This window comes from Peromyscus eremicus, chromosome 2 (assembly GCF_949786415.1).
Source record: "Peromyscus eremicus chromosome 2, PerEre_H2_v1, whole genome shotgun sequence".
Lineage (NCBI taxonomy): Eukaryota > Metazoa > Chordata > Mammalia > Rodentia > Cricetidae > Peromyscus > Peromyscus eremicus.
In genome coordinates, this window is record NC_081417.1 from 26,927,784 (window position 1) to 26,941,037 (window position 13,254).

General features: G+C 40.9%; 1 protein-coding gene across 4 annotated transcripts; it reads left to right on the forward strand.

Moving 5' to 3' along the window:
- Positions 1-436: 436 nt before the first annotated feature.
- Positions 437-12,527, forward strand: Zfand1 (zinc finger AN1-type containing 1). 4 transcript variants are annotated; one of them, XM_059253940.1, is made up of 8 exons: positions 437-527; positions 3,220-3,262; positions 4,009-4,048; positions 6,032-6,159; positions 6,239-6,330; positions 7,768-7,889; positions 11,139-11,294; positions 11,373-12,527. In XM_059253940.1, the coding sequence occupies exons 1-8, from the start codon at positions 473-475 to the stop codon at positions 11,541-11,543; spliced, it is 807 nt and encodes a 268-aa protein (XP_059109923.1). In that variant the 5' UTR covers positions 437-472; the 3' UTR covers positions 11,544-12,527. The 4 variants fall into 4 exon arrangements, with proteins under 4 accessions (XP_059109923.1, XP_059109924.1, XP_059109925.1 ...); XM_059253941.1 differs by having other exon boundaries at positions 11,376-12,527; XM_059253942.1 differs by having other exon boundaries at positions 11,160-11,294.
- Positions 12,528-13,254: the final 727 nt, after the last annotated feature.

Sequence of the window (13,254 nt, forward strand, 5' to 3'; positions counted from 1 at the left end):
AGTAAGAAACAAAGGCCTGATGCTTCCACTGTGTGTGCTTTTACTTCAAACTGAATCATCAAGACAATAGTAACCAGTGTCCAGGTACGTCCCTTGTCCCTTGATTCCTACATTTTGTGCCAGGTGTGTGCTGGCTCCTGGGATTACAGTCACTAAGATAAACAAGAAATCATCGTGAGGCCTTTGCCGATTTTGGAGGCTCAGTGCGGAGAGCGGTGGGTGCTGTTTCCAAAAGAGGAGCTGGGTTTTTCTAAACCGTGCGAGCGAAAACCTCGGCTCCAGGAACTGAGTGCTACCACGTTGTACCCCAACCTTGAGAACGCCGCACCTCCGCACAGCGTACTAGCGCCTCTGCCTGGGACACTTCCGGTCTTCGCGCAGGCCCCGCCCCCGCCGGCCCCGCCCCTCACGCCCCGCCCCCGCACGCACGCCCCGCCCCGCACGCACGCCCCGCCTCTGCGGCCGTAGAAAGATGGCGGAGTTGGACATCGGGCAGCACTGCCAGGTGCAGCACTGCCGGCAGCGAGGTGACGCTGGAAGCCCCGTGCCCGGCCGCGGGAGACCTGGGCCGGGTTCTGACGGCCGGGGCGGTGGCGGCGGGTGAGGGAGGACGCGGGCGCGAGCGGCCTTCCGGGGGAGGAGGCGGGTGCCTTGGGTTGCTATCCCTCAGTTTAGGGGTGAAACTTGTGGCCCCTGGGTTTCCACCCAGGTCCTAAAAGCAGACCTTGCAGACTTCCAGGTCGCTTTGCTCAGGAAGCCTGGGGCCGCAAGGGCGTAGATCAGGGCTGCAGTTCCCCTCTGTCCTTACCACTGCGGCCTGGGCCACTGCCTCAGGCCTTTTTTTGTTTTGTTTTGTTTTGTTTTCTTCAGACGGATGAGTTGAACAGCATCAGTTTTTAACTGTGTTCGCGGGCTTTTAGAAGTCTCAGGGTTTCTGACCCTCAAACTATTCCAGCGGGTCCTTAGGCACTCTCCCACTCAATCATTGCTTAAATCATCACTGTTTGAACAAACAGAGCGTTGATTTTGGTGCCGGATTCACTTAAGTGGTTAGTGGCAGATTAATAAACTACATTTTAGAAAGGTTTAATAAATAATATAGTGGTGGTCTCTCCATTGAACAGAGACCCCGTCATAAACATAGACCCTGGTGGTAGGTGTTATATTCCTGTAGCCGGCAAGTTCTTCAAGCCTTAGACTCACAGACAGCACAGCCTTTGCCGACTGGACTGCACTCGGAATGTTTTTGCAGGGCTTCATCCCGCTGCAGCTTCAGTCAATTCCTAGCAAGTTCCTGAATCCAGCTCTTAGATTTGGCCTGGATTCAGTGTGAAGCCTGTAGTAAGCAAAGACAACAGGACAGGTGACTTAATTCATTGTTACTTCGATATGTCCCTTACCATTGACTGTAGTTATGAACCACTAAGCAGGTCGAAACTTGTTTTCACATGGTCCTTTTCTATGGAAACTTAGCCATCTGGGTTATACTGTTACATTTTGTACATCTGGTCAGGCTGACTTATGTCTAAAAGTGTCTACTATCTGCGATACAGTTTATCCTTTCCAGTTTAACATATCTTTCGTGTTTATTAAGTTGAGATCTGTCTCTTTTGGATTAGTTGAAAGGGTTAAAATTAAGTGGGGATATCAGATACTAGGAAATTATCTTGATCATAACTCTTCGTTTTGGGCTTCCTTGAATGGCATATAATATATGCTTGATCACTCTTAAGTCTCAAAATCGCAAACATGTCCGGGTTTTCACATTGAAAAGTAGCATAATGGGCCAGTGAGATGGCTCAGTGTGTAACAAGTTCTCTGGTGGATAGGGGCAGGGGCAGTAGAACTCATATATGCATATATGCAGAGGCTCATATATGCAGAGGGCACTGGCCGGAGTAACAGGAGAGATCCTGCCTCAAAAACAAGATGGAAATATAGAACTGATTCTTAAAAAGTTATCCTCTGACCTCCACATGTGTGTCAAAGCGCAAGAACACACACACTCATGAAATAAATCTAAAAATAGATATAAAACTTTTGCAGATTATTATGTTTCAGTTTCTCATATTGACACATGTATCTTTAATTTCTTGGTATCAAATTGAAGCTCCCAGCATCATACTTTATTTAGTAACAATAGTGGTAGCTCATCAGGCACGTCTCAGTGAGGGAAACAATATTCTGCAAGCACGATCACCTCAAGGCTCCCTTTTGTTTACATACAACCTCTTTGTGTGTTGGACTAAGATACCCTATAGGGTGATATCTTTTCTAGACTATTACAGATTTCTCTAATAGGGACTGAGCTGTATCTTCTGGTTTTCATTGTGAAAGTAGTATGATTGGTATACCTAGCTTCATGTGGCTACTTGCTATAATTTAATGTTTAAGATATAGTCAATTTAGAAAGTCATTAAGTTGGGAATGGTGGCTCACACCTGTAATTCCATCACTCTAGAGTCTGAAAAAGGGAGGCCAGGGGATCAGGAGTTTTGAAGCCTGCCTGGGCCATTTGAAACTTTGTGTCAAACAAAAAATAAACCCACAAAAAGTGATTGATTATCTTTATCATTAGATAAAACTAATTATTAAATTAGTTTCCAAATATGAGAATCAATACTTTTATGAACTTTCTAAAACATGTGTATAGACAGCATTAGGACAAAATAACTAATAAGGTATGATAGATTTAGATATAGATCAGATTGATACACATATGCATAGATAGATAGATAGATAGAGACTTGTATATTCTACATCATGTATATCCATGGCTTTATTATTAGGTAATCTACTTAATATTGCTAGATTGATGTTAAGTGGAGTCAGAATTAAAACCTAGAATTTTTTATGCCAAATGGAGACTCTGTAGTATATGGTCCTCAAAAACAACACCCAGTAAGACTCGGATACCAAACAAAGAAGAAAAATACCAGCAAAAAAAGTGGTTTTTTGTTTGTTCATTTTTGTTTTTGTTTTTTTTGATTTAACAAAGTTACTATGAGTGATATCTACCTCCTGCTGGTTCAGCCACTTTTTCCTAGAGTTGAAAATTTGGTAGATTTTGTTTAATGGAGATTGCCGGGTTACTTGCTACACAGGGACAGTTGAAAGAAAATTTTCTTACAGAATTGGCCAGTAGATTCTTTTTGCTTAAGAAAGCTTAATCAAAATCAGATACTGACCAGTACCTACCATATTTTCCTCCAATTTTAGATTTTCTTCCATTTGTATGTGATGGTTGTTCGGGAATATTTTGGTAAGTTTTTATGTAGGATTTGAAAAGAATTTTGGTGTTTTTCAATATGGGGTTAATTTCTGAAAATTGAATGATTTTAAAATGGTTGTAATTTTAGCCATTGACAGTTGGTATTCAGCATTGTAATCACTTGTGAAAAAGGCAAAGTGACTAGTCATAGACTAACTAGTTATACATATATATCATTAATCTTTTAAGTTTCAAGAAATGCAGTCATGAATGTGGATTTTAAGAATAGGTATCATAATTTACAACGAGAAAGTAATGTCCACATATAAAGAATATAGCTTTTAAAAATCCAGCCGTGACTATTTTCTGTATTTTAATTAACAGATGAAAAGAGTCCAGCCTATAACATTTTTAAAATAGATAGTGCATTGAACACATCACTTGCAAATATGACCTGTGCACCATTCAGGGATTTGAGAAGACATGCCTGACATTGCATTCCTTCATTTAACTGATTCCTTTCAGAAGAAGCTGACATTTGCATGCACTGTAAAGCACCCAAAGAAAAGATAACCAGAGTGGTGTATTGTTTACTCAATTGCAGGTGAACATTTATGTTTGAGACTGTAGACACTACTTTCTGTGGATTTCAGTTTGTTCTTACATGAAAGTCACTAGTGTAGTGTAGCATAATGCACCTTAAAGATGTGAGATGTTAAAATAGCCCGAATTACTTGTTATCATTAAGTGAATTAATTGATTGCATTTAAATAAACACTGTTTTGAAATTATTTAAGCCTTGAACACAGAAGCAAGGACTCTCATGGTTGTCCTGAGGTATGTTTATTTTCTCTTACGTAATTTATATATCTCTGACATAATTTATATATTTGTATTCATGCACTTTTAGAATTTGATTAGATTTAAAGCTAGTCGATGTACCAGACATTAAAGTTTAGCATCCTAAACGAATTATATAAAGAATCTTTTGTTGCATTTCTAGTATTTTTCTGTCTTTGAAGAAAATTTGCTCTGATTGGTATTTATACATTTTTATCCTCATAATCTTTATTCTTAACATTTCTGGTTAGGAAGCCCACTCATAGCATTAGGCTATGCATTTATGATACACATCATGCTGTCCTTCCAGTTCACTGTTCCCTTTCTTGTAGTGTTCGTTTTCACTGGTGTTTGGTGATAGGATTCTGTGGCAGTCAAGTTTTTGGACCCAGTCAGCCCTAGGCCATCAAGAGCAAACCCTTAGTCCAACAAAAGAACATCCTTATCCTGATTCCAAACATGTGAATAGATTGAGAAGGGAAGCCGAAGATAGAAACCAAAGCAACACCCTCATCACTACTAATAAAGGAGGAAGCTTAGTGCAGAGCAGGTGGGTCATTTGAGGACATCTGGAACAGCTGTCCAAAGCCTGATGCGCAGATACTACTTGGCATCGCTTCTCTCCAAGACAGAAGGGTGGGGAGTTCATTGAGAATTCCCCACATTGAAATGGAAGCACCTGCTTGTAAGGAGATAATTTCAGTGGGTTTATCCCGGCCACCATTCACTGAGTCCTACTGGAGAATTTTCACTTCCATTCTCTCAGTTCTAAAAAACTAAGGTTGCATGGTGTTAGTCCAAATCTGACCCTTTGGTGTGATCTATTTGAGGAAAGCAAAAATTACCTAACTTGTTAGTATTATGAAGGACTGAATGGAAGGAATGTATTGTATTTTCTTATAAAACATATAAATCTGGCCCTCTGTGCTCTTTTTCTTATGGTACCATTTGATTTCTATGAATAGCTCTTACATTATCAGATACATTTTCAAGTAAAAATAATTTTACCTTTAGGTCATTGCAGCAAATTTGGAAGAAATTTAGGTTTTTATTTTATTTTATTTTTTGGTTTTTCGAGACAGGGTTTCTCTGTGTAGCTTTGTGCCTTTCCTGGAAGTCACTCTGTAGTCCAGGCTGGCCTCGAACTCAGAGATCCGCCTGCCTCTGCCTCCCGAGTGCTGGGATTAAAGGCGTGTGCCACCACTGCCCAGCTAGGTTTTTAATTATAATAAATGTTTCCACCATTGATATAATGAATTTTCCTAGGGTTACAGATTTCAAGCAATCATTTTCTTAGATTTACTTAACTCTAGGAATCTAGTTACTCTATGCTCAATAATGTGGCTAATCTAGTTCTTTTTTTTCCCCTTCAAAAAAACCATTTGTGTTCTGGTGTAACATTTTCTGATCATACAATATTACATAGCATGGGAAACAGTTAATGTTTTTGAAAACCGCCTCATGTTACAGCTTTGATTTTTAAGGGTTCTGTGTCCTAAATTGATCTTCATTTCCTACAACTGGCATAGGAAGCAGTTATGACTCTCCTTTGAGGGTTGACGAGTTGACTACCTGGGCAGATTTTTATAGGGCCTCCTTGTGTGGCACTGTTACAAACAGGGGGTAAACTGTAGGCAGTAAGCTGGGGGCAGTGGTACACTCCTGTGGTCCCAGCACTCAGGAGGCCGAACTAGAAATACTGCAGATTCAGAGCCAGCTGGGGATTACACAGTAAGACCCAGCCTCAATAAAAAAGTAAGGAAACTGAATAGTCATTTTAATTTAACTAAAAACATAATCATAACACGTTAGAAAAGTCATGACAAAGTGGAACAATAAGCCTAGTAGTCATTTCTCATACAGACATTCCTTGTCATTTGTATGTGAGAATAGATAACTTAATCTGGTAAATTTAAACCAAAATGATGTGGGTGACGCCATCTAACCCTGGGAACTATAGTTTCCCCCTTACTGTTTTAGGTGAATGTAATCAAGGAGAGACCGAAGACAGATGAACACAAATCTTACTCGTGCTCATTCAAGGACTGTACTGAAGTAGAGCTCGTGGCAGTGATATGTCCTTATTGTGAGAAGAACTTTTGCCTAAGGTAATCACCTAAACCATTCAAGCTTTATGTATCTGTTTGGTTGTCCATGAGCGAGTGCCAACTCCTCTGTTACTTGTAGACACCGTCATCAGTCGGATCATGGGTGTGAGAAACTGGAGATCCCAAAGCCTCGAATGGCTGCCACACAGAAGCTTGTCAGAGACATCATCGGTGAGTCCTAGCGAGCTTGTGTGGCTGTTTTGCTTCCTGGTGTACATCTGTTACTCCACTGCTCCTGCCTCTTACGTCTGACCACCAGTTATGGAGGTTTGTTAGCAGGCCCAGTGTAAGGACTTGCATTCTAAAATTTTATTATTTTTTAAATTATTTGTATGGGTGTTTTCCCTGTGTACCACTGGCATGCCTGCTACCCTTGGAGGCCAGAGAGAACACAGGGTGTCAGATCCCCTGGAACAGGAGTTAATATACAGCTATAAGCCATGTGGGTGCTGGGAATTGAACCCAGGTCCTCTGGAAAAGCAGCCAGTGCTCTTAACAGCTGAACCATCTCTACAGCCCCAAGAACTTGCATTTTAATTTTGTACAAGCCTTCCAGAGAAGTGAAAATCAGAAAAGTGTAAGGTTCTCATTAGATGGTCTCATTTTGGGGCAGCTTAGATCTGGTGTTAACGATTATAGCTAGGTATGTTGATGAGGTTGGCATGATGGGCAGCTTTGTTTACAGAATACACTTTACTAAGGCTGTTTGGCTGTGCTGTGAATGTTGCTGATAATATGAGGCACCAGGAAAGAGCATGGCTGTGACTTAGCTTAGTTTCTCTGGCAATATATTAGTTCAGTAGAGCTTTTATCCCATATTAAGGGTGGGGCCTTTGTTAAAAACAGAAGTGTTTTATAAAAACATCAGTGGCCACTTTAGATTAAGTTGGTTAGGTCAAAAAGAAGCACATGCCTGTGAATTTTTTTTGAGGTATAACTTGTAAACAGAGGTTTTTCTGTTCTGCCCTATCCCACAGCCGTTTTGAAATATTCACTCAGAGGCTTAATATTAATTACAGAATGTTTGGCCTATAGTCCAGGCTTATTATTAACTAGCTCTTACATTAAAATTAGCCCCTTTTTATTAATTTGTGCATCGCCATGTGGGCTGTGGCCTGCAGGTTCTCGGACATCTTTTTTCTTGGGAGGCTGGCTCTCATCTCTCCACTCCACCCTTCCTTCTCCCTGTCTCTCCATTTGGCTTTCCTGCCCAGCCTTATTCTGCCTGGCTATAGGCCAAATCATGTTTTATTATCAACCAATGAGAGCAACACACGTTCATGGTGTACAGAAGGGTCCTCCCACAGCAATAACTTGCTTAGATTGACCATTAGTCATGTAAATATACTTAACAGAGCTGTACTGTGCAATTTATGTATGCTAAAGGTCATAATGGTACAGCTGGGCATGGCGGTGTACTTCTGTAATCCCAGCAGAGGCAGGTGGATCTCAGTGAGTTTCAAGGCAGCCAAGCTTACACAGGGAGACCTTGTTTTAAAACAAGAGGGGGAAAAAAAAGAAAGAAAGAAAGAAAGGGAAGAGAAAAGAAAAAAGAAAATCTGGAAATTGTGATGGGCAAGTGCTTATATGCTGATACTTCTTCCTTAGACACCAAGGCAGGAGGGGCAGTGAATAAAGGCCGGAAAGGCGCCAAAACCAGCGGGACAGCCGCAAAGGTGGCTCTGATGAAGCTGAAGATGCATGCTGACGGGGACAAGTCACTGCCACAGGTGAAAAGAGCAAACGTGTCAGATATTCATGTGGTCTCCTTTCTCTTCCTTCCATTGAATGCAACTTAAACCTGACGCGTCGCTCTAAAGGTCACGTGCGTGAGTCTGTATAAATATGCCATACATATGCATTTTTTTCCACTTTGTAGAGATGGCAATAAACCACATGCAGCCTTCTTTCCCCCACTTTGGATCATGTTTTTGGTATTTATCTGTACTCAAGTTATGGTCTAGCTCATTCACTAGCTACACATTATTCTGTTGTATGACTGGCCTACTTTACTTTTGTAAATAAATCTCAGGTTTATTCAGTGCGTTGTTATTAACACCTGTTCTTCAGTGAAGATCCTTGTGTTTAGGGAAGGGAGCTTCTCTAGATAGTCTCTTTAAAATCCCAACACCTAGGAGAAGGAGGTGGGAGGTCAGGAGTTCGAGGTTAACTTAAGCTATGGAGTGAGTGCCAGAAAAAACTCAGACTGTACAAGCATACAGAGTTTTAGCCATTTTTCTGTGTCCCTGCTTCTCCGTTGCTGTGATCAACACTGACCAAATCCAACTTGAGGAGGAAAGGGTTTATTTCAGCTTCCATGTCACAGACCATCATTGAGAGAAGTCGGGGCATGAACTCAGACAGGAACCGTGGAGGAGTGTTGCTTGTTGGCTTGCTCCCTCTGCTCAGACTGCTTTCTTATATAGCTCAGGACAACGTGCTCAGGGATGGCACTGCCCACAGGGGCCTGGGCCCTCCTCTATCAATTAGCAATCTAGAAAATGCCACACAGACATGCCAATCTGATGGAGGCAATTCCTTAGTTGAGGCTTCCTCCCAACTGTCTCTAGTTTGTGTAAAATCAACAAAAACTAACCAGCATACAGCATAACATGTTACATGTGTGTCTGTGAACATATACATATATTTATAAATGTCTAGTGATGAGGCTATAAATGAAAGTAAAGCATGTTTCAAGTCATCTGTCTGTCTGTATGCCCATTGCCTAGTAGAAAAAACCTGTGTGCTAGTATTGCTGACACTTTCTTTAAAATGTGCATCATAGTCCATGAAATGTGTGATGTGACTTTTTGCCCTTTCCCTATTGATGAATATTGATTCTGTCTCCTCTTATGGCTATTGTATTTATTTGATTGTTTTCTTTTCTTTGAGATAGGTTTTTATGTAGTCCAGGCTGCCCCAGGAATCTATAACTCCTTTTTGTGCCCCTTCATGCTGCCTTTTAGATGACCTTCAAATCCATCGTCTCATTAATTAAGCCTTTTAATTGAGAATGATAGGAATTTACCTGTTTGAGTTTCTTATTTTAGAAGCCATATTTTTAGCTTTTGTATTTTTTCTTGGATATCTACATCTTGTTTTACTTCTGCTTGTTTTCATCTTATAACATATTTATTTTTATGGGAAATATTACGTAACGTCTCTCATTGCATCCCAAGTCACTTACTTTAATATCTTTTTACATTTGTTATGTACATTACTTTGTTTTAAAATTGAAGTTTATTGATTCCACAAGTTCATCTTGACTCTGAAGGGCTTCTTGAATTTTTCTCCCCTTACTTCCCAGTCCCTCCATGGCAGTTCAGTCTTTTCTCTCCAGCCCACCCACCCAGAGCATCAGTTTCAAACCTAAGTTAAGCCGAGTGATGCTTCTGCTCTGGAGAGACGCAGGGGTTGTTGCGGTGGCAGCCACTGAGCTGGGAGAGCTCAGCTATTCATTCGGTTGGGGAGGCACAGCTACGCCTTTGTGCCTTCCTCTGTACTGATTGATGTCTTTGAGCAGTTTCCAGGCCAGCACTCAGCAGTCAGTCCCTTAGCCTGCTTCTGTAGATTCTAGTCTCCCTGAAATTGTTAAGGAAAAAGAAACTGTAAGGTAGCTGATAGGAAATCGAGTCCGAGTCCCACACCAGGCTCTCTGCAGGCCACGAGCCCCCAAGAGCCCTGTCTTTATCTCTTTATTTATTTCCCACTTAGCCACCATTAAGCTCTGCACTATCTGTTCTGAAGCCCTGATGGCCTGTGGGGTTTGTTTTGGTAGTTTTCTTTATGTTTCTTGTTGCTGTTGTTGTTTATTTATTTAGAGACTAGGTCTCCCAAGCTGTTTTTAAATTTACAAACTCATGAACCTCCTGCTTCAGCTTCCTGTTAGCTCGTTTTTTGGTCCTAAGACCGATTTTTAGAGGCTGTAAGTTTTCATTTTCCCTTTCCTATTTGCATGCTTGCTGCTCTTCTCTGGGAGCAGGGCTGGTGGTGACGGACGTGGCCACCACTGAGGCTGTTACAGCAGTTCTCTTGTCTTTGAATGTTTTTATCTATAATAAATCCCACTGACCTCCAATCTAAATTCAGGCATTGTTTTCTCTGTGTTATTTCTTAAGATAACTTCGATTGTTCCCCAACATTTCCCATTAAAGATGCCTCACTTAGAGCAACCCTTTTATTGTTTGGGAATTGACCTGTGAAGACAGTCTCCCTAAAGCAGTTTTTAGGAATCAGGGAAGATCCTATTCCTCCTATTTTTTTTTTTTTAATGAAGTTAATTAAGTAACAAATACAACTGAAGAACACAGTAAGGCACAGATTATAGTAGAGATCCCATCTCTGAAACCCTGTTTTATTAATAAAGTATTTTTCTGGGGCTTTACTGTACTCTAGTTTTTCACTTTCTTCGTTCTCAGAAATCTTTCTGCCTCTGATAAGTAGTAAAGTTGTTAACATACAAACAAGTGTTTTGTACCAAAAGCCTTGTCTCTTGAATGACAGGAACTTGATTCCAGGAAGTACAGTTGAAACCAGTTTGTTTCCGAGCAGAACAGAACAGGGGGCCCATGTTGAGGGATTCTGATGTTCTTGAATGATCCATCAGTTTTCTTGATTTCTCTCTTGTTCATGTTGAATTCATTCTTAACTCAGGAGTGGCTAGGGGATATGAGGGAAGCCTACAGTCCAGGTCTGAATTACTGGAACTCGACATAGAAAAGAGAGAGCTCCTTCTCCCACAGTCCCTGAACATAGAAAGGTCACACAATTGTCATTACACAGATCGCCCAGCTAGGGTTCTGGGTCTTTGGACATATAGTTAGTTAGATGGGCCACACGATTGGTTTTCTCACTAAAACTTACGTCATTGTAGGGTTTTCCTACTTTGAGCAAAAGAAGAGAGGAAAGGGTACCACTAGCGGCAAAAGGAATGTCTTGCATCATGTGTCTAATCTATATGTTAACTTTTGCTTACACAGACAGAAAGAATTTACTTTCAGGTCTACTTACCAAAGGGGAGCAAAGAGAAGAGCAAAGCCATGTTCTTCTGCCAACGATGGAGCATTGGGAAGGTCGTGGACTTCGCAGCTTCCCTAGCCAGTCTTCGAAATGAAAACAACAAGTTGACGGCCAAGGTACTGTGCAGTCAGCTTTCCTCCTCCAGGGTCTGGCATGTGTCGTTACCACTGGGTGACTTGTTTCTCTCTCGGCAGAAGCTGAGGCTGTGTCACGTGCCTTCAGGAGAAGCCTTGCCCTTGGATCACACTTTGGAAACGTGGATCACTAGGGAGGACAACCCTTTATATAATGGTGGGAATGTTATTTTGGAATATCTCAACGATGAAGAACAGACTTTAAAAAATGTTGACTCTTACTTGGAATAGTCACTCAAGAATTAGAGCCAGAATTTACAAGTGGAAATCATTCTATATACATAGTCGATTTCTTTTACTACAGATACTTTTTTAAAACTCTAAAAGTTGCTTTTTTATAATTTATTTCCATTAGGTCATAATTTACATCAGTAGTTTTCTACTAAGTTCCAGGTTTTGTGTTTTGAAGTTTAACTATGTACTGAGAGTTACGGCAAAGTATTATTTTTATTACTGTTCCTGGGTTATGTGTAGAAACATCAGCAACCATGTGTTTCCTGTTAGGCCCATGCCAGCTGCTGACTTCCTGCTGTGGCATGTTCTGTACCACCTTCACTCCAAGCTCCAGCTCATACCATACCCACTGTTCTGTGGTTTTGCCATTCTTGTGGCAGAGAAAAATGCAGATGGCAGATGCTTCAGTCCCTGTTGATTTTGTTTTGAGCAAGTTCTGTGATTAAGCCTAATTGATTACAGGGCCAGAATACACAGTCTACTGAGGACCTAAATGATGATGTATGAATTGATATATGCACATGAACTGCAGAAGCTTAGACATCCTCTCGTTCCGTCTTCCAAGTATTTGGATAAGAATCCTCAAACCTAAGAAGGGAAAGTTATTTTCTTGGTATCATGTAATTGCCCCGAATATATTTCTGGTAAAGAATTGTCTCCAATGGATTCACTTGTTGTTGGTATGAATGTATTACAGATGAGAAGAGCAATGAACAGACTGACTTTGTTACAGTCTCCTTCATTGTACCAAAGCAAAATATCCACTAAAATGATTGCATTTACCTGTACATTGAAAGAAGTCCTCTGGGGAGGCTTTTTGTCTACACCTGAGGAGAAGGAGTGTTTTCTGTCTGTAGTGGATGCAGGACCACACTAGAGAAGGAAATCAAGTATTTTTAATTGCCCCCCTCCCCCTTTCTATGCCAATTTTCATGACTTCAGGTTTAATTAAAGGAATAAACTCAGCATGTTCATTTGGTCTTCTTCAGCTCCATCTTTTTCATGTCCTTGTAATAAAGAGTGATACTTTCTAGCTTTTATCAGGTTCTGAATTCATGCCTTTACATAGCTGCCTGCATGCCTACTTGACACATTAATGTCCAGTTGCCAATACAGGCACAATGGAGACATGTATACATATACTTAGAACTGTCATATGAAGTTGTAAGGCAGGTTGCAAATAAGTGAATAGACAATATAGCCATGTCTCAATAGCTGTTTTGTTGGAAACTATCAAACTAGCAATAGAAATAATCTTTTAAAAATCCATATACCAGGAGTTGGGGTTGGTTTGGGTTGGTTTGGTTTGGGGTTGGATTGGTTTTTTGTTTTTTTGAGATACCAGAAAGTTTTAATACCAACCAGTACTTTACATTAATCACAATTACTTGCACACAGTAGGTAGTCAGCACATATAATTGAATGAAAACTAAATATGCAGAAAAACAATACCTACTGAGAAGAGGGCAAATGAGGCTGGCAGGGATTGAAACCTGGAAGGATGAAAAAATGTCTTCTCTCTTTGGTCAGACAAAAGGGACAAGGCTATCCAGCGGGGACCAACAACAGTGGGCACACTGTAAGCTAGGTCAGGTCCTTGCCGGTGGAGCCTGCAGGTCTGGAGGATGCCAGGGAGGAACATCCTTGGTACTAAGGACTGGCAGCTAAAGCATGCTTAGTCTACAGAGGACAAGATGTGCAGGCGAGT